At 41.7% G+C, this 27,470-nt stretch overlaps 1 protein-coding gene across 1 annotated transcript in view; it reads right to left on the bottom strand.

The window, feature by feature from the left end:
• Positions 1 to 454: 454 nt before the first annotated feature.
• Positions 455 to 27,470, bottom strand: part of TOP1 (DNA topoisomerase I) — a 76,638-nt gene continuing 49,622 nt past the window's right edge. Inside the window, exons 6-21 of the mRNA XM_083746206.1 lie at positions 27,210 to 27,296; positions 26,097 to 26,172; positions 25,427 to 25,527; positions 21,336 to 21,451; positions 17,493 to 17,614; positions 15,398 to 15,520; positions 14,790 to 14,977; positions 13,417 to 13,561; positions 12,800 to 12,943; positions 11,889 to 12,074; positions 11,085 to 11,153; positions 9,157 to 9,271; positions 7,379 to 7,506; positions 3,945 to 4,039; positions 3,197 to 3,346; positions 455 to 3,020 (exon numbers count right to left, since the gene is read on the bottom strand). Coding sequence (XP_083602332.1) covers positions 2,918 to 3,020; positions 3,197 to 3,346; positions 3,945 to 4,039; positions 7,379 to 7,506; positions 9,157 to 9,271; positions 11,085 to 11,153; positions 11,889 to 12,074; positions 12,800 to 12,943; positions 13,417 to 13,561; positions 14,790 to 14,977; positions 15,398 to 15,520; positions 17,493 to 17,614; positions 21,336 to 21,451; positions 25,427 to 25,527; positions 26,097 to 26,172; positions 27,210 to 27,296 — 1,948 coding nt within the window. The 3' untranslated portion in view covers positions 455 to 2,917. The remainder of the gene's footprint in view (positions 3,021 to 3,196; positions 3,347 to 3,944; positions 4,040 to 7,378; positions 7,507 to 9,156; positions 9,272 to 11,084; positions 11,154 to 11,888; positions 12,075 to 12,799; positions 12,944 to 13,416; positions 13,562 to 14,789; positions 14,978 to 15,397; positions 15,521 to 17,492; positions 17,615 to 21,335; positions 21,452 to 25,426; positions 25,528 to 26,096; positions 26,173 to 27,209; positions 27,297 to 27,470) is intronic.

The following is a 27,470-nucleotide window of genomic DNA, read 5'->3' on the forward strand; positions in this document are numbered from 1 at the left end:
CAAAGCGCTATAGCCCTGTCCGGATGCCTCACAATTACAAAATGATTGAAAGAGACTTGCCCACACTTGCTGAGCTCGCCACCTCTGCTGTGCCCCTTCTATGTGTTGGGAGGAGGAAGGTTTGAGCTATATGCATGTAAATTTCCTATGTGATTTGGAACCCTTGTTGTTTGTAGGAGAGCACCCCAATAAGGCTTAAAATAACGTCTCATCTGCAACATGGAAGTATTGACCTACCTTATCTGAATGTTGTAAAGATTACTGCTAAGGAGAATATACTGAACCCTTTATTAAAAGGCATCAAAGCAAACCAGTTCCAGTGGTCAAGAGGTGGACAGATCTCCTGTCTATATTTTCTCCTTATACCGCCTTCATTTGTCCTAGAGAAGGCTACTCTAGGCCTTTTATGAAATTCTGACTAACAAGCAAAATGATCAAACCGAGCATGCATGCATAAAAACACTTGTATAAAAAATTTATTCTGTTCACAGGGCCAGTATTTTCTTGCTATGTAAATGGAATTTGTAGGAAGGTGAGGCAGGTATACAGAATACATATGAGTCTTCTTACCTTTACCTGTTTACATTACCTATGATTCTGAAACATTCGTTTCAGTATCTGGTTTGAATGTGCAAATTTAAGATAAACCAACCTCAAAAGGGGATTTAAAAAGGCCCTAGGGGCTGCTGTCATGCCTGATTCATTTGGAGTGGCAGTGCCAACCAGCAGCAAGGTCAATGGTCCTAGAATGCAGATTAGCACCTGTAATACAGCAAATTGAGTGCTACCCAAGATCTGACAGCTAGATGTGTATGGCTAGTGTTTCCAATTATCCATACCTTTGAATATTGGTGGTTTTGAGGCTCCAATTTCTTGTGGTTTCAAGCATACCCGATTCTTGATGCAGGCCATAAGTGCCAATTTAAGAAAAGTGAACATGTGTCCTGTCTTTTGTACAAAGGCACAAGATGACATACCAGTCAACTCTGTCAAAGCAGGTTGACTAGCGTTGAGTTCATGTTGGAGAATGCCTTAGCTCTCCAAACTCTTGAAAGCAAGACACATGGAAGATGCAGTATTCTGAGGCTCTCCAAGTCAAGAAAGCAAATGGTCTGATCTCTATAAAAAGTATAGCTACAGTCATCTTGAAGAATACAGCGCTTCCTTCCTAAACAATTGTCCTTGTTTGCTTCTAGAGAAGAGTGCCAAGAACCAGCCATGAAAAAATTGTTCTGGCTGTGGATTGGAGCTAGAGGGAAATCTTCAGAACCAGGCTGCCCCTAGATAACTTGATATATATGTAGGATCCAACATGCAAGGCACTGTACAAAAATACCCAGAGAACTGGCAATCTACTATTTGGCTGCCAATGTCTATGGTGTAGAAGGCCACATGGAATCTTGACTGTGCCTCCGGTCCACAGTTCCTTGGGCATTTCATCCTAGAGCGCCTCCACACCCCACATCCTTCCCCAAAGCATCTCCTGACAGCTATTGGCCTGCAGCCAGCCATTCAGCTCTCTGGGTACAAGAACACACAGATGCTGGCATTGCGTTAAGTTGTAGGAATTTATTTTAAATAACCTACAGTTGATTAAAAGGGGATTCATGATAAAAATAGAAGATACTTGTTGAGGAAAGACTGCGGGAAACTTGTTTTTGCACCACACTAAGCTAACAATGCCTCTAAAACTAATGGATTATAGCAAAAAAGGTTTCACATTAAAATTCTGCTTTAATTTTTTTTAAAGTTTTTGTACACAATTACAAAAGAAAAAAAATAAAAAGACCTAAGATCTTGATTATTTTTCCTTTTTTTTTTTTTTGGACCAAAGCTCGCTTCCCTCAAAATTTTATTGACCTGTGAAAGTTCTTTTTACACAATAAAATCTTTCAAGTAAAAGAGAGGAGGGTGGAGTTTTCTTTTTTTAAAAAAAGGAGGGAGAAAAGAAAAACAACCCTGCCAAAAAAAGCAAAACAAAACCCACAAATGTGGATATTCCTGATATATATATATCTATATATCTATATATATATATATATATATTATGTACTCAGAACAAAGTATGATGGGAAAACATTTTGTTACCAATTTATTTGTACTCATAATGCAACAACCCTCCCCAGCCCATTCCTTCCTACCCCCTGCAAATCTACATGATCTTTAAGATCAAGAAGAAAAAAAAGCTTAAATATTTTAAAATAATTAAAAGTAGTAAAAATTCACATTAACAAAAAAAGAAAGAAAAAGAAAATAACACTCAACTCAGGAAGGATCTTCCCATCATGCTTTGCTTTGAAGAGGTGTTGTATTTTTATTATAGGTTTTCAATACCATGATGGTGGCAAGTAAAAATGAAAACAACTGGGTGTTTCCATGATGACTGTTGTGGCCAGAGCCAGTGTGCTGAGAGGGCTTCAGTTGTGTTAAATTAATTGAAGGAGACGGGGCGGGAAATTAAGGGAATCCATTTTCTATTAAAATATAGAAGTTATTGCAAAACCCTAACTGTAAAAACACACCAATATCTCATTGGATTCTGTATACAGTAGCTAATGATTTCCAAGCTCCTCAGTGTAATGGTGAATTTGCCTGGCAGAAGGTTAACAAATTCCCCCATCCACTTGTCCTCCCCCTCCAGAGACAAAAACACAAACCATACAGCTAGAATTTGGGTTTCTGAAACAGGTTTAAATAAGTTGTCCATAGGACAACTGGCTCAGCAACTCTATAATATTTCCAGGCCTATCTTTTGTCAAAGATGTTGGGTATTTCATCAGACACTCGCTTTCCCCTCCCGACACCCCCCTCCCCTCCCCCAAATATAAAGGACAAGTAAGGCTCACAGTTTTATCAATCTCCCTAAAACCAGGCTATTCCCCTTCTCATTCATAAGATTCAGCCCATTAAAATCAGGTTAGAATTCAAAGTCTTCATCTGCCATGTCAATTGCCCAGGCAAATTTCTCCCGTTGGGTTTTGTTATAGATCTTCTCTATAGGTATTCCAAATTTCTTGCACCTGGAGAGAGGGGGAGAGAGAGAGAGGGAGAGGAATAAAAAGGATGAACAGCAAGAGGTGTGTACAGCCAAACAACTACAAAACCCAGCAGAACCAATGCCTCTTTTCCTTTCAAAGACTGAAGCAAGGCAATAGGATGGAGGCTGCTCTTTCTTCCCCAACAGGCAAGAGCTTACCAGGCAACAGAAATCCTAGGATCCAGATAATTTAGTTTGGAGGTCCCCAAGGCAATCTGCTTGTTTTCCTCCCGGTCTGTAGCTTGGACCTCCAATTTCATCAGCTGTTCTGCAACCCTTTGTACTGCTTTCTTCTTACTTTCTACGGTCCTGTGAGGGGCAAGGAGATAAGACTTTTTTTTTCAGGTAAGAACTATAAATGGCTTTTCTTTCTATGGGAATGAAGAACACCCGAACAGACCTGCTAGGCGAGACCAAAGGCTAATCTAGTCCAATATTCTGTTTCCCACAGTGCTCAGCCAGATGCCTCTGGGAAGCCCATAAACAGGCCATGAACAAAACAACCCTCTCCCTCAGTTGCTCCACAGTTACTGGTATTCAGAGGAATGTGGTCTCTGATCCTGAAGAAAGGCTACAGCTATCATGACTAGCTTTCTTTCACGACAGGCATGAATTTATTGATTCTCTTTTTAAAGCAGTCTAAAAGTTGGTGGCCATCACTACATACTGTGGTAGCCACCAGGCACTGTGTGATAAATTTTTTTTCCTGACAAGGAAGGGGAGACATGGTAGAGGTATATAAAATTAGGCAGGAGGTAAAGAGTTTTTTTTCTTCCCCTCATATAGTACCATCCCAGTGACAAGGTGAGCCATTTGAACAGAAATCTCATTCTGAGCAAAGTTGGTTTCCCTGAGTGCCATGCAGAAGTGTTTGGATACACATGAGTGTCACAGCAATGTGACTTACTTTTTAGATTTCTCATCCCTCCGGACCTTGGCATCGGCTTTGGCGCTTTTCAGTTCTCTTTTGGCATCAGCCAGCTGTTCCTTCTTGGCATCAATCTAGGGAAGGCAAAACACAAACAGAAAGCAGGAGATGGAAGGTGTGGAGCTGACAAGCTGCAAACAGCTAGTAGACTTTTGTCTCCATTGGAGTTCTAGATACCAAGGTAGCGTCTCTGTCTAACACACTTCACTGGGTGTCCAACAAGCCTTTTTTTTTTACCTTGACTAAAGTTTCATAGAAGAGCTGGCTGGGATTTACATTTTCAGATAGGCATGCAAGGATCAAACTTGCAGAAGTGATTACCAGGACTTTAGATACCAAACCTATGGCATCGCACTTAGAAAGGAACATTGATTCACTTACTGTGAGTGGCATAAGAAGATATCCATTTAGAGGGCTGTCTCTAATGATTTGCCCAAAGCAGGGAAAAGTGACTTGAATAATCTCCTCACCCAAGCTCCTCTGTGCAGTTTGATCCATGACTAAGCTTGAAGCAAAGAGTAGATCAGGCAGCCATCATGGCAGACAATGGTGTGGCAGTAGCTGTCGCCCCGTACCAGCCTAGAAAGCCCATTCATGGTATGTGAGCTATTATTTGTTTCTTAGGTTGCCACGGGAGATAGAGCAACATGGGGAGGCTAGGTAAGATCTAAGTGCAGGTTCTGAAGAAATATAAATGGTCCTCTAAGGTGGAGGCTGAATGTTCTGGAGAATGCTTCTTCTGAAGGAGGCCTTTACAAATGCATACAACTCTAAATTGTAAAGCCGGGTGAGAATAAACGCAGAGAACCATGTTGGTACAGCAGCATCAATAATGTCAATGTTAGTGGATTCCTGGATGCCCTAGTAACATTTGATCTGCAGAGGAATGGGCAAATGCTGAGTTTCAAAGGCAAAGGGAGAAAAGTGTATGAAAGAAATAGAGTAAACCTGAGCCCAAAGCCAGAGAAGAGAAGGAAATGAGGGGGGAAAGTCGTCTTTGGGCAATGGCAGGGACTAAACTGATGGAGGCACTAGGGTGAGGATAGCCTATACAAATATTCAAGTCACATGTTACGCCTGGGAAAATCAGGAGACACAACTCGTGGGTGGGGATCCTGTGCTCCTTTAGATGCTGATGGACTCCCAGCTCCCATCAACCCCAGCCAGCATGGCGAAAATTCAGGTGTGATGGGATGGGGGAGCCTAGGTCCAGCAACATCTGGAGGCCCACAGACCTCTCCCCCCCCCCCCCGGGCCTAGATGGATGCTTCTCAGGCCAACCAGAGAAGACTCAAGGGATAACCCAAGAAATATCTGATGTGTCACAAGTTCAACAGTATGCACTGTCAGACTAGAAGCCCTGGCTGGGGTGCCAAGTTTGCTTCTGTTGGCAGGAGAATCCTCTGAGCAGAGTGCCCCTCAAAAGACCCTGCTGAGTTGCAAGTTTATTAGATATTGGGGGGGGCCTAGGGTTCAGGAAAAGTTTAAGGCAAAGATTTACATGTACAATTACACAAAATAGAGCTTGCAACCCTTCATATGAATAATGGAATTCAGGAAACAAAGTGTGCAATACAAATAGTCAATGGGTGACTGGGGAAGAAGTGCATGAAGCCATATAGATGGAACCCTCCAAATAAAATTCCCATCATCCCCACTGCCTATTTAAAGGTTCAGATGCACTGTGCTAGGTAGGTCACGTCAGGAAACTTTCTCAGCCCAAGCAATAATGGGTTTGTTCTAAAGCCATGGGAACCTATGGCTTTGCAGATGCTCTTGGATGCTAACTCCCATCAGTTCCAGCCCAGCAACATCTGTAGGGCCACAGGTCCCCCATCTCTGCTCTAAAGGAATGAAAAGCAGAAGCTGTATGATCTGCGGCAAACTAAGTAAGATGATCTGAAGCTGAAGGTTGGCAGCTCCACTCGCCTAAGCCGTGACTGACAGATTGTTCAGCTCAGCTAAGAATAATGGGACAGGTGAGTTGGGGGGTGGGGAGTTGAAGGCAAACAAGTCGTTATCATTCTGTCAAAGCTGTCAGTCCTAACAACTGAAGCAGCCAGGTTAGATATTATGAAAGCCAAAAAGAACACCCCACTGATTAATAAAAACAGATTCAGGCTGTAAACCAACCTAACCAAAATGACCTCAGGGTTTTTGTCAGAAATAACCTGAAAAGTAAAAGGGTGGTTTAGTCAAGCAAAATATAATCAAATACTCGATATAGGTAGGCTTGCAATTTTGTGGAGGAGGAAGGTGGATAATTTTGTGTTAAATCATACCATTATCCTCAAGCCATGGAAATGGAATAGTTATGTTTTGAACTTGCTTTAAGCTCACAAGATAATGAGAAAGTCATAGCCTTTATAGAAATATGCACAGAATACTTTAGAAAAATAAGGGCTGAGCCACACAAATAGTTCATCACACGGTAAAATAATTTTTGGATCTGACCACTTCAGACTACAGGTGGGAGAAGAGTTGCACGTTCAAACTTTTCTCCAGGAACGTGGATACAGAAAATGAGCACATCAGAGAAACTACTACGATTGAAACTTTCTGCCTGCCTATTTAATTTTCTAAATGCAAGGAACTTGGAAAAAACATTCATTCAAATGATTTCTCCACCTGTGGGTCTCAAGTGGTACAGTCCAAATACAGCTTTGCCATGTGATTGGCAGTTTGTGCAGACAAGCTGGAAGTCTTCCCTGAGGTCAACTGGTCAAGAAGCTTTCAAATTCAACTATAAAACTTTTCTTCAGCATTGATCTTTATGATGTCTCAGAGAAACCTCAGGAAAGCGCCCAAGCATATGTATCATTAGCTTAGTCTCTTGTTCTTTAAATCAAGTTATTCCTTTCCCCAAGAGTGTCTAAATACAGGTAGGATCCAGAAAACCAGGAGCAGAATTTTGCTCACACCTTCACCCTTCCTGAACAATCCCCAAAAAACTGTTCCTGGGAGTTGGTGGTCCCTCTCAAGCAGCATGGGAAATGGGCCAGGAGGTTAAGGAGACTGTCCTTATTTGAAAGACATGCTTTCTGGTCATGTAAGGGATTTTCCCCAGTGTCCTGTGAGTAAATCAGGATGGGAAAACGCATCATAACATCAGAGAGCTGTCAGGAGCAAAAAAATAATTATGGTACGCTTTGTGACCCCACTAGAGATGCTTTATAGACATTTCTCCTCCAGGACTAAAAGGCAACTTGCCTGATGTGCAATTCAGTCAGAAACAGGAAGGATTTGAAGAATGATTTTCTGTAATAAAATCAAGCAGGTTTGTCTTTCTAAAAATCAGAGAAACAAGCTTCACTAGTGAAGTTAGAGGAGAGCTTGACACAGGTCAGCTAAGTAACAGAAGTAGCCAAACTAAGTCTTGGTTTGGGTTTTAATGAAAGGAAGCAGTCAGTTACCTTGCTCTGTAAATTCATCATGGATTTCTCAAAGGTCTTTGGAGGCGCCCTCTGGTGGTTGCAGAGAATAGCAACAGCTCTATTGGCACGGTTATAAGACAGGATCTTTGCTGGGACATTATCATCCGCTAGAAAAGTTAAAAATGATCAAATGAAATTTGCATTTCTGTATGGAAAAGTCTAGCTCTTTCTTGGATAATTTCACTTTTTCATGGGAAAGAGAAATTAGCAGCTTGGCTCTCAGCTATCTGTACCAAGCTTATAATGGGACTGGGGGCTCTAGCTGAATAGTAAATAACAAGTTTTGCATGCAGAAGGTCTGAGGGGTTCAGCCCCCAGCATCTCAGGCAACAGAGGGGAGAAATGGAGTTCAGAGGGATGACTGCATACAGAAAGACTTGCTCTTTTGAGGTGAGTGCACAGCTTAGTGGCAGAACATATACTTTGCATGTAAAGGATCTCAAGTTCAATCCCTAGCACCTCTGCTTAACAGAATGCTAATGATTACAACTTGTATTCTAGTGTATCAGCTCCAGTATTCAGTTTAAACCCCTTGTATTTCAATAGTTATCCATGGTCTCTGATCTAACCGTTATTTGCCTCTTGCATTCCTTCTCTGTAAGCCTGGGCTTGCTGGATTTTAAAAAGGCACACCATCCATTTATATGGACAACACAAACATAACATCTTTATCAGGCAAAGCCTTGAAGCCCAGGGTCAAGCCTGCCTTCATTGTGGACAGAACATTATCTGTTTGAGGTGCATATTATAGACATCCACTGTGGTGGGAGATGGGTTATAATGGTTTTCTTGGGAACTAGGTAAAGTAAAGGGACCCCTGACCATTAGGTCCAGTCGTGGCTGACTCTGGGGTTGCGACGCTCAACTCGCTTTATTGGCTAAGGGAGCCGGCGTACAGCTTCCAGGTCATGTGGCCAGAATGACTAAGCCGCTTCTGGTGAACCAGAGCAGTGCACGGAAACACCGTTTACCTTCCCGCCGGAGCAGTATCTATTTATCTACTTGCACTTTGACATGCTTTCAAACTGCTAGGTTGGCAGGAGCTGGGACCGAGCAACGGGAGCTCACCCCGTCACAGGGATTCGAACCGCCGACCTTCTGGTTGGCAAGTCCTAGACTCTGTGGCTTAACCCACAGTGACACCCACTTCCCTTGTCTAACGGAACCAAATAAATCCTTGAAGGCTGTTAGAGATTTACCCAGTGTCCTGGCTAGCTGTCTTCTCTCTGGCCTGGCTAATTTAGGGCAGCCTTTGTCAACCTGATGCCATCCAGATGTTCTGCACAGCTTCCTATAAGTTGTAGTCCAAAACATTTGGAGGGCACCAGGTTAGCAAAGGCAAGTCACAGACACCGTTCCTATTTGAAATGTTTCAATACACCTTTGAAGATCTCTTGGAAACCACAGTTGTTTTAAGAATTCTGTGGTCTCCTTTGACATTCTTTGCCACTTGGCACTGGCTGACAAGCTGCCTCTGACCTAATTCAAGGTACTGCTGGGCACATTTCAAATCCGAAATGGACTTGGAAAGGCACAGATTTCAGTTCCTTCCTCTTCAGAAGGTCAGCTAGCCACAACAGCAAATTTGGAACTTTCTTCAATGTGGTTCAAAAATAATTGCCTCTGAACAGAACATGGAACTGTGGAGAAGCCCAAGTAATTTCCAGCCATTGGCTCTTAAGCCTGCATTTGGATCGATGTTACAATCAACACAGAAACAGAAAAGTATGAGGTGTGCTAATCCAAAAAGTTCTTACCAGTTGTGAGCTCCTTTAGCTGCTGTTGTAGCGTAATGGAGGCATTATACGTTCGAAATACCTTGGCTGTAAGTCCTTCCATAAGGTCTTGAAGATGCTTATTTAAGATGCTAGTCTAAGGGGAAGAAATAAAGAAGGAGGCTTAAATTAATTCCAGCATTCATCAGTAGAACACCTCAACTTGTGCACCCTCCTTACTCTCATAATTTGAGGAGATGGGAAGTAGGAGGATGAGCCTATCAGTGGCTGGTAGCCACCATGGATATGTTCTACCTCTGCTGTCCAAGGAAGTATGCCTCTGAATACCAGTTGCTGCGAATCACAAGTGAGAAGGGCTCTGCTGTACTCAGATCCTGCACCTGGGCTTTCCATAGGCATCTGGCAGGTCACTTATGAGCTATATGACAATTCAGCAGAAGGGGCAGATACACTAACAGATGCAACTGGGGAAAATGGTTGTGGGCATGGCATGGAAGCAGATAATATTACTACTACTACTACTACTACTGCAACAAAAAGGTAGTCTGCAGTTAGGGAGGCTGGGGTATTTTGTACAAGAAAGACACATTTCCTTTTCATGTGACACAGATACTCCAACTAAATTCCAAGAGGGACAAACTCATCTATTCAACCTAGTCTTAAACCCTTTCCATAATTATTTTTTTTTTTTTGGGTGGTGGTGGTGGTGGTGGTGGTGGTGGTGAAAGACCACCTCCAGCCTGTGTGTCAAATTAAGCCCACCAGGTGAGCCAATTTGGTCCACATGGCTATCTTTGGCAGGTCACACCTCCTTGCCACTCCCCTGATGACACATGCGTATCAGAAGAGGCAGCTGCCAAGGAACAACTGGGAGTGCACGTTTTTTGGCAGCTTACCTTCAGCACTGTTTAAATTTGGCACTGCTGACATTGTTGCACTCAGGAGCTCTGGAATAAAACCAGATCCCTGCTGCTTTCCGAAAGGCATGGATCCACCCAATGCCATATGATGTCAGGCATTTAAAGTGTGGTGAACCTTTTGGATTCCACCTCCTAGAGCAATGCATTTCTCCAACTCTTACTTAGGGACTTATGAATGCTTGGTGGGTGGGGAGATCATGGGAAAGTGTTTCTGCCTCCATCTATATGCATTCACTGGAGCAGGAATCCCCAAACTTGGCCCTCCAGCTGTTTTGGGACTACAACTCCCTGACCACTGGTCCTATTAGCTAGGGATGATGGGAGTTGTAGTCCCAAAACAGTTGGAGGGTCGAGTTTGGGGATGCCTGGATTAGAGTGTTCTCCTCAGGTGCATGTAGATCAGAGGTGGAGCCTGTTTCCGCCCACCTGCCAGCCCCACTAGTATACCCAGTGTTCCCAGAATGAATGCCTGAACGCGGATTTAGTGAACTGGTAAGCTGGGAATAACAATCCTCTGGCCCTCTTTGGACTACAGCCAGCTCCCATCATCTCTGACCATGAGCCATGCTAGCTGGGGCTGATAGGAGTGGAAGCCCAAAATCCCGATGGTAAACAATGGAGCTTGTGTTACACATTTTTTATGTGTTTTCAATCTTTACAGGGCACCCTATAACAAAAAGTTCTCAGGGCAGCTTATAGGATAAACGAAAGAGGAATGCAATCAATTGTGATGCAGCACTAAAACCAAACCCCAAATTAAAATAGAGAAACAGAAACAAGACCGCAATACTGTATCACACATCCTTCTCTCAAACTGCTGCTACATGACAGTAGCAGCAGATTTCAGTTCCATGAACTCTTCTGTTAAATACAAAACTGCCTGCACCATAAGCAGCCTGTTAAAAATTGCACCCTTTCCCAAGCCAGTGTAAAGGGAACCATAATCACAGCAAGAATTCCAATTAAAAAATCCAGCCAAGGTTATCATTTATGATTAACTCTCAAGTACCAGGTATGGAAGGCACTCACATTAAGTCTATCAAAGAGGTCATCTTCAGGCTGTTTGTTTTCCATGAACAACTGAAGATTCTTAAAAACCTACAAGGCAAACGGATGGGAGAGAAGAAGACCATTACAGCATGAAAAAAAGAAACTGGATGGACATAATTCCAACTTGATGGCGGTATAACGTGCTCCTCACTAATTCACATGTCCATGCTTCCATGTACACAATGCTGAAGGAACACTGGCCTACAGGAAGTGTGTTGGTGGATCCTGCAAACAAGGGATAGGAGTACATAGACCACTATTCATCAGTGGTGTGTGTGTGTGAGGGGGAAGAAGCAACAAATATTTTCCTGACTGAAGAGGTATATTAAAGAACTGGGGTGCCTTCCCAATAAGAATAGGCTGAAAGCACTAAGGTAGAGATGGTTTTGGGGGGCAGGGAGAGCTACAGAACTTTATAAAAACAATTACCACTATGGACACATGAAGAAAAAGAAAATTAAAGAAGGATCCATTAACCATGAAGGTTAAATGGAACCTCCTTGTTTAGATGCAGATAGAAAGAGCATGAGACTCTTAATCTCAGGGTTGTGGGTCTTTGGGCAAAACAATTCCTGCATTGCAGGGGGTTGGACTAGATGACCCTTGTGGTCCCATCCAAATCTACATTTCTATGACTCCAAGATGTGAAATATTTATGTCCAGATGGACGCTGTACTTACTCAAGGTGAGATCTAAAGACTCACCAGAAGAAAGACAATTCAGTAAGAAGACTTTTCAGACTCCCTTTCATTAAATGTTAAGTGCACAAGGAAAAATCCTTACCCTTTTCTCAACAGGGACTTTGTTGTAGTATCGTATGGAATCCTTTCCAAGGAAGTCAAATTCTACCACGTATTCCTGGCCATCCAACTCTGGATGCAAATTAATATGTTCTACACGGAGGGAGCAGCAGCCCACTGTGTCAGCCGTCTCCCCTTCCTCTTTCTCATTACCAGCTCTCAGAGCAAGCTGCAAATATGAAACAATGAAAGAGAGCAGAGAGATGTCACAAATAACACTCAAAACAGGAGGCATTTTTAACTCCATTGGTTACCTAGTGAGAAGCTGCTTCAGGATTCCTCGTGCTAAGAAGCTATCAGTTGAAACTCCAGAGCTGAGATTATACCATTTGTAAATGCAACTGAAAGAATACACTAGGCTTGGTCCCATGTTATTTATTTGCTTAGGTGACTGGGGGCCTGTCTGTGTGCTGTCCACATGCCTTAATGAGCTAACACGGGGCAGTGCTTATAGATAGGTTAGTGCCAATTTTACCACTGATGTTGCAGCAAAATTCCATTTATCATTACTTGATTCCAGAATAGATCTGCCCACTTTAGCTGCCACCTCTTAACAACATTGCAAAAAGTAGATTGTGTGTGCATGTATGTATCTATGCAGAGGCGTCCCGAGGAAAGTGGGCAGAATTTTACCCATACTCATTCAGCTCATAGGTAAGCAATCACAAAAAGCAGTGCATTTGCCAAGGAAAGCTTCCCATCTCTGCTTTAGAAATATTTCTGGATTATTCAATTCCATTGGCACCTACTTCAAACATCTCTCCAGCACATTTAGTACCGTTGTGCTTAGAAGCTTATCAGTTTCAAACCAATGCTTCAACAAGTCTAGGCCGAGGAGCCCTGCCTAGGCAATAAAAAAAAAAGGAAGGAACTGGAAAAGTGACAGATTCTCACTTTGTCAATGAAGTACAGCGCAACCGCCCTCTGCCGCACTTTCATCTCTTTGGACTTCCAGTCTTCTCGATAATTATTTCGAATCTTATCTACACATTTCTTCAGTCTCCGAGCAGTCTCATATTTCTGCCAGTCCTTCTCACCCTGCAGAGGCATTCACAAGGAACAACATGAGGACCTGCTCCAAAGCATAAAGGCTCCAGTTTGGAGATGGAGCATATTTTAAGAACACTTTCCCAAGATTCCCTCATTGCCACCATACAGACATTATTCGACTTGAACGTTACTGCCTATTTCAGAAGTGCCTAAGGGGTTAAGAAGTTTTAAAGACCCACTAAGCTGGTAGCAGAGCCGCAAAAAAGTTATGAAGTACTCTTTGGATCTTCCATTTAATGACACATCGATTCCTTAGGAACAGTCAGTAGTTCAGTAGTCCCTGGTTCAATTCCAGCATCTCCAGGAAGGGCTGGGAAAGACTCCTGTCTGAAATCCTGGAGAGCTGCTTGCAGTCAGTGTAGATACTGCCGAACTAGATGGAGCAGTACAGGACAGATTCCTATGATACAAAGCATTGGGTATGTCAGAAGTAGCTTGCAAGTTTTCAGACAAACTATCACCTTGATTCTAGAACTGGGATTCAACATGATGTACTTAATAGATCCTTGGATGTTCTCTGTCCATGACACCAACCAGGTCACCTTGTTATCATGCCGGACCTCTTTCCATTTATGTCCAGGGGGAGGGGGAGGAACTTTTGAATCTCTGTATAAGGGTGGGGGGGGGGAATAAGAAAACAACAATTTCAAAACTGAAAAGACTACAAGCTGTGAATAACAGAAAAATACAAGCAGGAAATAATTTATTCAGTTTAATTCAGATAATCAAAGCTGGAACCATTAATTGAAATGAAAGTCACAATACGAACTGTCTAGATTCGCCAGATATTTATAGGCCTCAAGCCCTGCAATCAGAAAAACCAAGTGTGTAAATGTTTGCATCAATTCTTGTATATATCTGCTTTAAGATTCTTAAAGGTTTTAAAACAAACAAGGCTTATGCTATTCTTACAAATAAAAACTACAATCTTAAGCTTATTGGCATGTTAAAAACTACTAAGCAATTTAGACACTGTAATGTTTTGAAACAGCCCTGTTGAGGTATGTTAAGAAGTCTTTCCCTCTGCAACCTCTACCCTGCACTCATGTTTCTACAAATCACTTTTGCAGAAATACCAAACTGCCTAAGCAGCTGAAATCTTACCTCACTCCATCAGCTCTCACCATCCAGTCCCACCTTCCCCAAACCTTGCTTACTGAATATAATATTTTGCTCCTTAGGCAGACCAGGCTATCAATATTCTAAGGTCTTCTGAAACTGGGCAAATTGCTCTTTTGGCTTGAAATATAAGCTACCATGTCCTGAACTACAGATCTTTTTCAACAGGTTTGACATGGTAAACATTGGGTAAGAGAGATCCCATGTTATCACAGTATACCAGGGACCAAGTTGTGATGGGGCTATACCCTCCACAATCTATTAAAGTTAAAGAGATATGACAGCGTCTGTGAGCTAGGAAACTGGTCTGAAGTGACATAAGGCAAGTGATTTGTTAAAGTTAACCAAGTCTTAGGCTGAACAGCAGAATGCCTGTTTGTCTCAAAGTAAGCTACTTTGAGCTTCCCGAAGGAAAAAGGAGGGTGGAAATGCAACCACCACCATCTACTAATATTTAAAAATAAATAGATTCAAACATTTGAGTTTTGCCTGTTCACAATACTCTTTTTAAAGAAACAAACTAATGATTTGACAGTTGTTTGTGAACTACGGTGAAAAGTTCACAAGTGAAACTTAACGTGGTATGTACTGGACTTCAACTCTTGGGCTGCACTTATGTTAGAGAGGTTATCCGGAGTGAAAAGCCTGAACACAGCTGCTACGCATTATAACCAAAAGTCACTCCTAGCTAGTGTGTGAAATCTTCCATGCTCACTTGCTACAATTGATGATTATGTCTTCTGGCATTATCCGCCTCTTCAGCATGCCCATTTTAGGATGGTTTCCACGCCCTCTGAAAAGACCCGGAGGCTCAATCTTAAAGTTGGCAATTCTTTCCTTATGGTTATCCATGATACAATAGCCATATTCTTTTAATAACCGCTCGTTCTCCTCTTTAATTTTCTAGGGGAAAACAAAACACCCACAAAAAAGGAAAAAATTACAACACACTCCAAACCGCACTATAAATTATTCAGAAGCAGAGTTACAAGAAATTCATTAGTTCCATCCAGGTTGTGCTGCAAGAGGCATTTTACAAGTTCAGCAAAGCAGTGAAAGAAAGAGGTTGTGATCTTGAGAGTGTTAATAGTCACAGGCCTACTCAACACAGTTTAGAAACAACTTGAAATATCCCCAGCATTTCAACATCCCATCCTTCCACCATGACTAGCCCATCTCAACCACACTTCTCATTTATCTGAAGTCTTATCTCTGGGCCAGCCTTTAATCCCTTCCTTAATTCACCATTTATCACCCATCATATTAGATTGTACCCTTTGTTTGCACCTTGAAACAACAACAACAAATTCTAAATCAAGTTACCTGTTTTTCCTCCTTGGTCATCTGTTTTCTGGCTTCTGACTGGGCTTTGAAATACTGACTCATATGGTTAAAGTCACACTTGCTGAGGCTGGTGATGGTACTCTTTTCTTCATGGGTCATTTCCTGCAAAAAAGAAATCTGAATCTGTAAAAGGCTTAAAAAGGAAACTGCACTCCACCTTGTTTTCAGTAAAGTCAGTTTGGATGCTGCTATCATATATAAGATCAGTGAAGTTACAACAAGAGCTATAAACCTATAAAAGGCCAAATGCAGAATGGAAGAACATTATGGTTTCATCTTTGAGAGTTATTAACATCTAATTAAGAAAGAAGGCATCCTTCAGCAAACCATACTCAAGTGCCGAGAGATGAAACCTTATCAACATTCTACACCAAAGAAGTCTCTGAAGTTAGGGACTGTATGTCAAGTATATTCCTATAATTTCATGTTATTTCCAAGGGAGCTTGAAATCCTGATTTTAAACCCCTTTCAGAATGGGGAGCGCAGAACCGAATGGAGGGAGGGAGACAAGGAAGAATTCCAGATTGCTGTGCAGAGTCACACGCCTGGACTCGAGAAGCTCTTCTTAGCTTTCCTCTAATTATTAAATTTTTCACCAGGCATTGCCCAGGATGGATTTGATATTCAAGCTTTTTTAAAGAATGCTAAGATTCTCAGGGTGCCAAATACTGCACTTGAGCAATGCTCCTGCAGGCATTGTTTATTACAGAAGTATCCCCGTCTCCAAGGAGTCCAGAGCGAAATATAGGAAGCTCTCTCAGTTTATGTGAACAATGCTGTGAGGTATCTAGGCTGAGAAACGATTTCCTCCAAGCAGCTAAAGGCAGAATATGGTACTTCTCTCCAACCATTTCATCTTCACAACAACAGTGAAAGATGGTTGAAAAACTGGTCTGATGTCATCCAATGATACTACACTAGCTAGTATACATTATTTTGATCATATTTGTTCCATGTTACATGAACAGAAGAGAACGCAGCCAGCCTGGGTCACCTGTGACAGCCTATTTAATATGCTTCATCACTTGGCAGACTGATTTTAGGCAGGAAAGCTTTTAATAAAAGGTTCCTGGTCCACAGAGTTTAAGTAGAGCGTGCCTGTGAAACACAGACACATTTCACCGTTTCAGACAGTTTGTGGCCATTCTAGGACAGTGCTTCACACAAAGTAAAAAAATAGTAATAATCAAGCCATTTCAACTTAACCAAAGCATTAAGCAGCACTGCTATCACCAGGCAAAAGGAGCTGTCTCTTCTTCGCATGACTGACACCTCTTGTAGTTCCCAACTTTTGGATACAGGTACAACAATGGATACCAGACAAGATGCCTCTAGTCTAAGGCATTATTTAAGCTCCAACTGCTTAAATCATGGCAACCATGAGCATACACAAGCATAATATAATTTTACTTGCAAAATATAGGTTTATTTAAAAACCTAATTGCCTACTAGACAACACTGACTACAAACTGGGGGGCACAAAATTTCTTTGAATAAGCAACTTATCTGTGCATTCTAAATACCCCAAAATACAAAAGCTGAATGTAAACCTCACTTGGGAACAAATCGACCCTCCTGCTTAAACACTACAAGGAAATTCTCTATTTGCCAAATGGAGGAGGGTTGACTTCACGTCTCTGGCTTAGATTTCCTCTCGACTCTCCTCTTGCCCCCTTATAGCACAAGTAGGAATCTGCTTTCTTCGCTTATTTCTCTTTTTCTCCTTCCTGTTGTGGGAGTTCCTCTCCTTTCTCAGCCAAACAAAATGTAGCAAATCTGTTCTATTCCTCCCTAGAACATTTCATATTCTCTCTTACTCACTCACTCAAAGTTGCACATGCAGTAATAGTGACTGGCTGTTGGGAAACGACGAAGGCAAACAGAAACAAATTTCCTGCCCTTCCTCAAGCACAGAACCCCAAGTGTTCAATGAGGAAGCAAAGAAGCAATGAGCCATCTGCTACTACCGCAAAAGCAACAATTTAGCAGGTGTCCAGGCAAGTGGCAAACTGCATGCCTACTTTATCTACCTACGGAACCAAACACTCCCACCCTTCCATAACCTTGACCATACCTTTCTCCAGTCTTTGAAGAAGTTTTTCCTGAAGATGTCCTTTGTAGTGTATTCGTGATCAAGCATTTTTGCAAAGAACGTTGCTACTTCTTCTGCTTTGGGACTGAGCTTCATAACTTTACCTACAACAGAGAAGACAATCCATGAGGAAACAGGAAAAAACGAGGTGGCATCCTACAGACACTCAACCCCTCAACCAGCCTACTCCTCTTACCTCAGAGAGAAGGGATCCAGGAACATCCCTCCCCAGCGTTGGCCCTCTGTGAATATACAATGCACAGCCAAAATAATGACCCTACGAACAAGTTATTGAACATCCTTGTGTTTCAGGGGAAGCCAGGGGTCAGGAGGAGGAGGGCTGTAACCAAAGTCACACACTGGGCTCCAAATTTGACTATGGGCAGTACAATTTTACTTTACATTCACTAACCTAACCCAGCATCTTTACATCAGTTAGCATGAAAATAGTGTTTGGTCTGATTCTAAGTTATTCAGAAGCGAATGAAGTCAGGTACTCCAATTTTGGGTTTCTGTTTCGCTTTCAAAAAGGAAGAGCACAGGAATTTTTGCACCTTTAAAAAGGGAGACTCTGGAACCGTGTTAATATGCAAAACGACCAATATACAAACAAGGAGAGGAGGAATTAGCTCCCAAAACAACCAAGGGAAGAGGCCAACAGTAGAAAGAGCACACTGAAGAGGACAAGGCTAAGTTAAGAAACCCAGCCATCGCAGACCACAAGCAGAGCCAGACTGGAAGGAGGGAAAATTTCCCCTGGAGAGGAGGTGAAAGGCCTTGAAGACGCTGCCTGTCCAATCCAGTAGGGGGAGCTATTCCACTCAGGAATGTGCTCCAGCTCTGTCCTTAGGAAGAAGTGCAATCTCCAATGAAGTATGGCATTAATGTTTTGAATTTATCCATTGAGTTCTATTAGCTCTCACTTCCTTCTCTGGGGATACTTAAAAAAACAAAACACCTTTCTTTTTATTTCTCTGAGTCTTTTCCACCACCCAGTCACACCATCCCATTCCCACTCAACTGTCAGTCTGCAGGCATTGAGTATATTCAGGGTTTGTTTGGTATTTTTGGAGAGGGGTGGAGTTATTCCTTCTTAGTTCCTCTGTCCAAGTCTTCTTGCACTTCTGCAAACCTCAAGGGTACCCCGAGTTTGCCAACGGCATCCTCCTGTGTGTGGCTTTCGCTATTTCCAGATAATTTGCAACAGCACTCAGATAACGGATTTGGAATTAGAATACAGGATGATGGAATCTCTTAACTCTTCCCCTGTGGATGTACAGTGAGACTCTTCTCTGACTACAGCGAGTTCAATCCGATTAGTCTACAAGAGGTGAAGCAATCAAAGGATTCCCAAGGGTGAAGAAGCATCATTGTAGTTCAGCTGTATGCTCCCATGTAACAACATTGGCTTGCCATGAGGCCTAGTGGGGCCGACCCCATTATATGCATAAAGCAAGGGATAAAGGAATCAGGCTCTCGTGGCAGAAAAGTAATAGCTGAGATGCCCATCATCAGACTGTCTTCCTCTTTATCCTGTTCTTGAGGATCATATAACTGGCACAAGGGTCCTCCATATTGGGCTGATTTTGTGCTGTGTGAGAGGACACTGGTATTTCTAACTCCACTGGCTTAAAAAGTTCTTGTTAAAAGGCTGCCTGCTTGATATACCAGTGATTCGTGACTGTCCTCTTTCCCCTTGACTGAAGAATTGTAATAGAGGCTCAGCATGAAATAACTAGCTGCGCAGAAAGGCAGATTTTTCCCACAGCTCAAGGGGGAAGCAATTGCTGCATCAATGCGCTGCAGACCCAACATCTCCCCCTTTCTAACCAATGTGACTAATGTAGACCCAGACAGTGTTAACGTCACACCAGTCTTCAGTGCACCCAGAGAAGGTGCTTGCCAGCATTCCACAGCAATACCAAACAGGAACAAATATTTCACTTGCCAGCAGCCTAAAGAGTTGGCATCGTTTCAGAATAATGGATTCCTGTGAAATCCAATCCAGCCACTACTTGTACTGGTATAGTTAAGGCAGACAGAGAAGGCAATATGGAGTCTTCATGATGCATAGGGTGTGCCCAGGGTGGGGGGAAGAGGAATTTTCCATCTAGCTTGAAGGAAGTAAACTATAGAAAAGTACTACAGAAAACTGCTAAGAAGAGTACTTCTGAATGTTGTAAAAAAATTATGGCCATCTGATCTATGTTGTAACATCTATTTTGGAAGATTAGGAACATAGGAATGATGTTCACTTGACATTTTGTGCTCTGATAGGGATATCAAACTCACAAAGGCACAGAGGTACAATCTGGGGTTTGTCCTTTCAAATACTCAGAAGCACAATCAGGAAAGGGACTGGGTCCCTGCTTCTATCTATCTTTGAGCACGAAGGAGGTAGAAAGTGGAGAATGAAGTGTATGGTCCAATGCCTGTGGTCTCATAATGCTAAAACAAGGTTTCACGTAATTTCTGAATAAGACCAGTAACTACATCGAGTGTTCATGTGCTATTAAGACAGTTTCTAGGATGATTTGGTAGGGAGACAGAATATAAACCATTTGGGGATTTTATACATTAGTGGCAGCTTGGTCAAACTGCATTCAACTGATTTCACTGTGATAGGGCCAGAGGTGTTTATTCCCCTGAAAATATAAATATCAAGTTAATTTAAATTGCTCACAAACTTGCTTGGGGAGATTACTTGGGCATAGATGCCATAAGCTTTCAACTAACTCATATGGGCCAATTAATCCTTCTCACATTTCATATTTTAAAGGAACTTGAAAATGTAGTTTATAATGATGGCAGCAATCTCCGGAGCCAGCATAAATAGTCATGTCAACCTCCTTTTCAGTAAATTTAATCTCTCAGACACTGGGAAAGGTTCCAACTGTCATTACAGATGAGTCAGAACCAGGAAATTCAACAGGGATAGGGTGGGAAGAAGATATGGATAATCTCTGAATTGACCTTTGGTCATTGGGCAGGGACAGTATGTTAAGTGGCAATACCTTGCTCTGGAAGCAAAGGACCCTCAACCAGCTTTAGCAAGACAGAACTAGAAGTAGCCCTCAATGAGAACATGCCTTGCATTCTAACTGGAAAGGTGCGTGTAGGCAATGAATGCACATCAGCTGCACATGAGCAATTCCGCTGCCAAAAATAATGGTACTGGGTCAGACTTGAGAAATAAACCCACTTTAAAGGAAAATATTATTACCAGACAGCACTCACTGTCATTAAAAAAAATGAAAGGGAAAAAAGCATTATCTGTGAACAACTTTTGCTATGAGAACCCACCACTGAAATACATTCCACTTTCTCAAAACAAACCTCATTTAATATGACTGGATACTTCACGTGTCTTCCTATGCAATTATGTATCTTTCATTCCTGCTACTAACGCTTTAACATTTCTAAATGACACTGCATTCACAGCTCTGGGAATGATCCAGCACTTCTGTGCAGACATCAGGGAGCACAAGGGAACACTGCATCCTGTCTCTGCACCAGTCACAGTTCACTGTCCACACAGGGGGACAAGAGGGTTAAGGATTGCCACATCACAAGCCTTGAATGGAGGAGGAGGAAAGGGAGATGGAGAGACCTGTACTCAGCAGCCTCCAGAATCCAGCACTGGTTGCATGGTTGTGCAGATGAAATTCCAACCACCTCCAGAGAATATATAAACCACCAGCCACATTTTACCAGCATGGGATGACCCTCCCTACAAGGTCTCCCAGTATGGGCTTTTTCTGCCTTATGAATGCTCATTATAAAGACACCTATTTCTCCACCAAACACCAGCCTTTAATAGCTTACCATCATAGTAGAATTTGACATTTTCAGGCACAGGTTCATATGGTGGTGCAAACACAGGGCCTTTGTGTTCCAAGAATTTCCACTTAATACCTTCAGGATAGCGCTCTTCCTCCCACCTTTAAAAAAAAGGGGGTGGGGGTGGGAGAGAGAAACATGTGCTCATTCAAATGCCATATGGATTCAGAATCTACAAATGGGGCATCATGAATGCTAAAATTAGTCAATTCAGCAAATTCAACAATTCATCCTTTCATTTACTCCATTTACTCCTTTCATTTTTATAATGCCTTTCTGCCAAGACACTCAATATAATTTAGCATATTAGAACAGGAAATGGTACAAAATATTCTCAGCTTCCTTGCCTCTGACTTCCCTGAGAGGATATAGGTCTTTCTTAAGAAGCCCCAGGAAAGGCTGGGGTGGGGTTGCCCCAAGAGTTCTCTTAGGACTTGGTGGTCATATTCTTTCTCGCCTGGGCTTCTTCATTTCCACCTTCCCTCAGGGCACATGGGTTTTGTTGTTTCATGTATTCACACAAAACTTCCACTATATTTTAATCTAGAAAGCCAACCCGTTGTGCTACACATATTACCCATGTCTGCATTTATCAGCCAGCACTTTCTGACCGCCTCACAAGCAAGACAATATATTCCAGGCTTCTTCACAAAGAAGCTAGCATTGTTTTTATGTCAGTTTAGATGCATGTCTTACTTGTATACACCACTTGGGGTGTTAGTAAAAGCAACAAGGAGAAGAAATCCCCAGAGTAACCTGCACTAGGGTCAGTGACCTCTCCTGTGGTCAGCAGAGGGAAATGATGATTAATGTTGCTTGAGGTACAGAAATGGCACAGGCCAAACTCATCCCCACTTAGAAGTCTGTTGGGTTGTACTGGCAGCAGGGGATGACACTTTTCTGCAAAAACACTAAATCCAAACCTGAAAGGCTCAAATTCTCAGGTACTTGTCATTTCTCTACAGAAAAACCTGAAATAGGCATTTCCGGTACAGGGATTCACAACGTATCACCAGTGAGCCATATCTTTCTTCCTAGCTTCACTCAGCAACTAACTTATGTGTTTAGTCTATCTGCATTTCAAGCGGCAGAACTGAAGGTCACATAATATCTTACAGCAGAAGCAGGCACTGGGTAAAGGGCGGGTAGATGCTATTTTAAAAAAGTTTTGTTTTCATTGTGTGTAGAAACATACAGAGAGCAGAGATGCTCCTCAACTTTTTTCTACAGTGTATACTGGGCAGGAAGGGAGCGCGGAGGGGAAAGGATCTTTTAGCTTCCACTTTATTACTGTGTGGAAAGAGCTCTTAGCAACAGTTTTTAAGGTGTCCTGCAGCTATCACACACTGTGTGAAGTAGCTCCAAAAGAAATAGTGGTTGGATGGGGATACAGAAAGATCCTAAAAGATAAAAAGAAACATTGGAAGCAGCCCAAAGTATCATAAATTACCTCCATGCTAGTTTCACCAGCTCTACCACTTGGAAAGAGTTGCTATGACTTAAGACCGTAGCCATTTTCACCCCTGGCTATGTGGGAATACAGAGAGACTTTATCTACCACTAGAACTAGTGCTGAGAATAATAGCTTCATTCCTCATATTACTTATCTGATAGAAGGTTGGCATTACTCCTCTAAAATCTGATAGAAGGTTGGCATTACTCCTCCAAAACCCTAAACTTTAAAACCCAACCAAACAGGTTTCTTTTAAAACAACTGGCATCTCTCCACCCCCTCAATACCCCCTGGTCTTTCACTCTGTCAGATCCACTTGAGGTGGGGGGGCATTACCAGCTGAATAATTACAATTTTCTGGGAGTTAATTGGAAAACGTGGGCTAACAGTTTTCATTTGAAAGCAGGATCACTTCACAAGTGTGGCTGCTGTGCTCCACAGGGTACAAGGGTGGGAGTGGGCAATAGTAAGAACCAGCAAGAAAGCATGGATGAACAACTCTACATTAAGCTTGAGATATCTGCTTGGCCATGTGTTTGTTTCCCCCCTACAACTCTGACATTTATCAGCTGGTGTTAGGCTGCAAAACAGTGGTGGGAAGACATAGCAGCAATGGGCAATCGTGGCTCCCTAACATGTGCACATATTACAATACATTTTTAAAAAAATCTATTCCTTAAATTTTTAAGTACAGAAAAGTAAAGACAGAGTGCCCTGCATTGTAATGGGCATTGTGTTTCACGATGAAACACAGAAACAAGAAGCATAAAGCAAAGGAAAATTAAGGTGAATACCACAAGCTCTTCCTCAGAACTATTTTCTATTGAAACTGCCAACAAATTCTCAATGAAAACGATCCTCAGGTTTTGAAGCCATAAAGTATGTTTAAATATCCGCTGGAATGTTTTCACTTAATCAGTTTGTTGACACAGCCTCTCTCCAAGGAGTGTATCTCGAAACACTGGGAGTTGGTTAGCCAAAAGTACAGAACTAAAGATCAAACACCAAAAAGTTATTCAAAACACACTGCTGTACGAAGTGGATTGCAATGCAATACACCATTACAAGACTGTTAGCATTGTGTCCATTTTAAGCAAAATTCAGGATCAAATCAGCCTTGATCCAGAAAAGCATGGAGAGATGCCATGCATGAAGGCCTTGAATTTTCAATCCTAGACAGTTGCTTTCACAGGCTTCTTTTAAAATTCCCTGTGGTATGAGGTAGGCTAATGCTCAGGAATGTTAGAAAAGAAAAAGACTAGCTTTACATCCCTGCATATGCCTAAAAAAGGTTGGTTTAGTTTGTGGACTGCAGCCTGTAAGGGTTAACATTTTGAAGGAAGGCTAAGCAGTATGTCCTTAACACAAAAGCAAGAGTCATTAAGTTTTATAAAGGCTGATTCTCTTGCAAAAGACATACTAGTTTGGAAGCTAAGAAAATAAGCAGAACTACAAAAAGTATTATTATGGTTCAAAGGAGGTAAGCTTTCAACTGTTAGATTCGTCAACTAAAGCTTCAGTGGATTAATTAGTAGAGTCCAACTTTAAAATTAGGTGCCAAGCTATTTTTTGCGGGGCTGAGAAATAGGAATGTTTCAAAAACCTTCCTTGGAAGTTTTCAAGCAGAAGTTGGAAGGCCATCTGTCATGGATGCTTTAGTTGAGATTCCTGCATAGCAAGGAATTCAACAAAATGACACTCAAGGTCCCTTTCCAGTTCTAAGATTCTATGATTTCACCTGTTCTAAAATGATGAGGCAGTGTTTTCTATCCCTTGATAAAAAGGTGCAGACTGAGGGGGTCCACTTGCTAGTATAATTCAAGGGACCATTGGTCTGGCTGCCTCAGCAACAGGGACACATTCCCTTAGTCTAAGCAACTGCTAACTGGAAGAACAAATGAAGATAAGAGCCCTGCTAGATCAGATTAAAAGCACCAGCCTGTTCCAGTCTATGGGAAACCCACAAGCAGAACCAGATTGCAGCAACACTGTTCACACTTGTGATTCCCAGCAACTGGTATAGATGAGACAGGGCTAATAGTCCTTGATAGACTGAAGCTCTGTGAACAATAGCATCATGAATAATGAACAGTGGCTGTGAGCAAGTGTTTAAAAAATATACTTAAGTGAAGTGTAGAGGGCTTTTTGAATGAACATTTTCACTGCTCCTAACTGGCAATTTTTGCTGAGCAAATATAACTTTATGAAATCATTAAAGTGCTAGTTGTAAACTTCACTTAATTTTTGTGATACATTTGCTGCTAGTGAAATTGATATTAACAGAAAACAAAAAACTACCGTTAAACGTTCCATCTAATACTAGATAGACATGCCACCTAATAATAAGATAAACAAAGGTTATGACTTCAGTACCTCAGGACTTCTAATAAAATGGATATTAAATTTTTTTCCAATGATAAATCAGTTCGTTGAAAGCCAATTATTAACCTAAATAATCCTTAACTAGTTGAGAGCTCGAACTGGGGTTTTCCTTTTCCCTCTAAAATGGAAGATAATCCTGTTTGCAGTTTTGAAGTCCAACCACAAAGAGTTTTCAGTCAGCATTGTTTCAGATGTAAGAGGAAGCAGCCAGCCACAGGCTGAAATATCAGAGGTGTGTTACCATTTCCATTTCTGCTCCTCTTCTTTTTTTGTTTTCTTCTTCTTCATGTCTCCTTCAGGAGGCTTCTTATCTTTGCTCTTTATTTTCTTGGGTTTGATATCCTGAAAAGAGATTTTTTTAAAGAGAGAGACGCTATACAGGGAGTAGTTTTACAAGATACTCTTACATTTTAAAACAAATAAATTTTGTAAGAAACCATTTGAAATTTGCTTCTCACAAAAATGGCCCTTGGTCTGAATCAAACTACTTATTCAGTTTCCTACCGATGGCAAGGAATTATCATCAATTAACATGCAGAGTGTATCATGGTATGACATAAATAAATTGGCAAAGTCATATACAGGAGGCAGAGAGAAGTGAAAGGGCATTATGTAGAGAAAAAAGGAGATGAGGACCACTTAGCCTAAGGATGGAGGAGGAGTTGCAACTTTGTGGCGAGCAGAGCCCAGCCACCAGTACGCTCTCTGCATAAATCTAGCCAAAAATCAGGATCTCTACATACTGATCTTAACATGTACTCTAGATCGAGACATCGTGTATTTTTTTGGTTAATGTTTTCAGATGAATGCTAAATTGGATATTCTAAGCAAAATAAAGTGTTCATTCTCTGCAGTTGTCTCCACAATCTGTTATTACCCCAGAGATCCAGAAAATATAAATTCAACCAAACCTCCTCTTCTTCCTGTTTCCGCTTCTTTGATTTTTTTATATCTTCAGTTTTGATCTTCTTGGGTTTGTAGTCAACACTAAAACAGATCCAACAATTGTAAACAAATCATTTATTTCCAGTTCCGGATTTTATTACTCTCACTCTCCACACACAAATGTTGCCGCTGTGCTGCTTATAGCCTGCATTCCAAAAGCACCAACACCCCAATTCTTGTAGCTCAGATAAAACCTGCTGGTTGACTTTAAGTTATACGTTTCCTGAAGCCCCTTCCGTAAGAACAGATACAGCTACTTTCCAGCGTCTGTAGACAAATGCCAGTTCTCTACCTGTGCTGCACACACACTGACACCATATTAAACATGGCTGCTGCAGAATACTATCAAGAAATAAAATCTGCTATTTTTGTATTTGACGCAAACTGTTGCCCCTCATTTGCACTGATCACTTTTCTTCTCTTTGCTGTTGCAGGATTGGGGGAGGGGGGAGTTTAAATTCCCTTTGCAGCAGAAATGGATTACACTAGTAGGATGACTGATGCTGGCCCTGACCCAGTGTGAATCCCAGGAACCTAGTGGTCCCAGATGGAATAGCGGGATCCAGATGAGCACTGTGATACACACATCTGGTCCACAGTTGCTTCCGTATTAACATCTTCCTTGCAGGATCAAGGCAATTCACTATAGAAGACAGCTGGGGTTCACAAAGCATTATTAACACTCACTATTCATTCGGTCCTTAACATTTTGTCTTACTCATTATTCTTTTGTTTTATAAAAGCATTTGTCAGCTACCTTTCAAAAGATCAAGGCCGCTTACATAAAATGAAAACAAACAAAAAACTACGCTATTAGAAAAAAAGGTAAACCCCCCAGAATGTGGTCCTCCCTCAAGGGTAATTAAAAGCATTCACTTTTCACTGAGTGGCATGATGATGTTTGAATGACAACTGATATCTGGAATGGGCAAAAGAACTTAAGCCCTTAAATCCATTGATTTCAATGGGTCTACTCTGAGTTATGACTTAGCAAGTTACTATAGTTGCTTCCTATAGACAGATCCAAACGTTCCATTATTCCCACTTTTCACTGTAGGTAATGTTCACAAGCTACTCACTCATCATCCTCTCGGGGTCTCTTTAGCGGCTTATAGTCTTCTTTGTAGTAGCCATCGTCATCCATTTCTTCCTTAATACGAGGTGGGCTAGAGAGAAAAGGAAATGAGTTATTTAGTCAAGAACATGACTACTAAGCTTCGGCTTGTAGCCTGACTTCACCTACCACTTCAACCCACGCGAGGAGAACTCGCTCATTATCCCTGCCATATTTAGAGTTGAACAGGATGTGTGACTTTCATATAGTTTCAGCTAAACTGAAA

This window comes from Podarcis gaigeae, assembly GCF_964106915.1.
Source record: "Podarcis gaigeae genome assembly, chromosome: 6".
Taxonomy (NCBI): Eukaryota; Metazoa; Chordata; class Lepidosauria; order Squamata; family Lacertidae; genus Podarcis; species Podarcis gaigeae.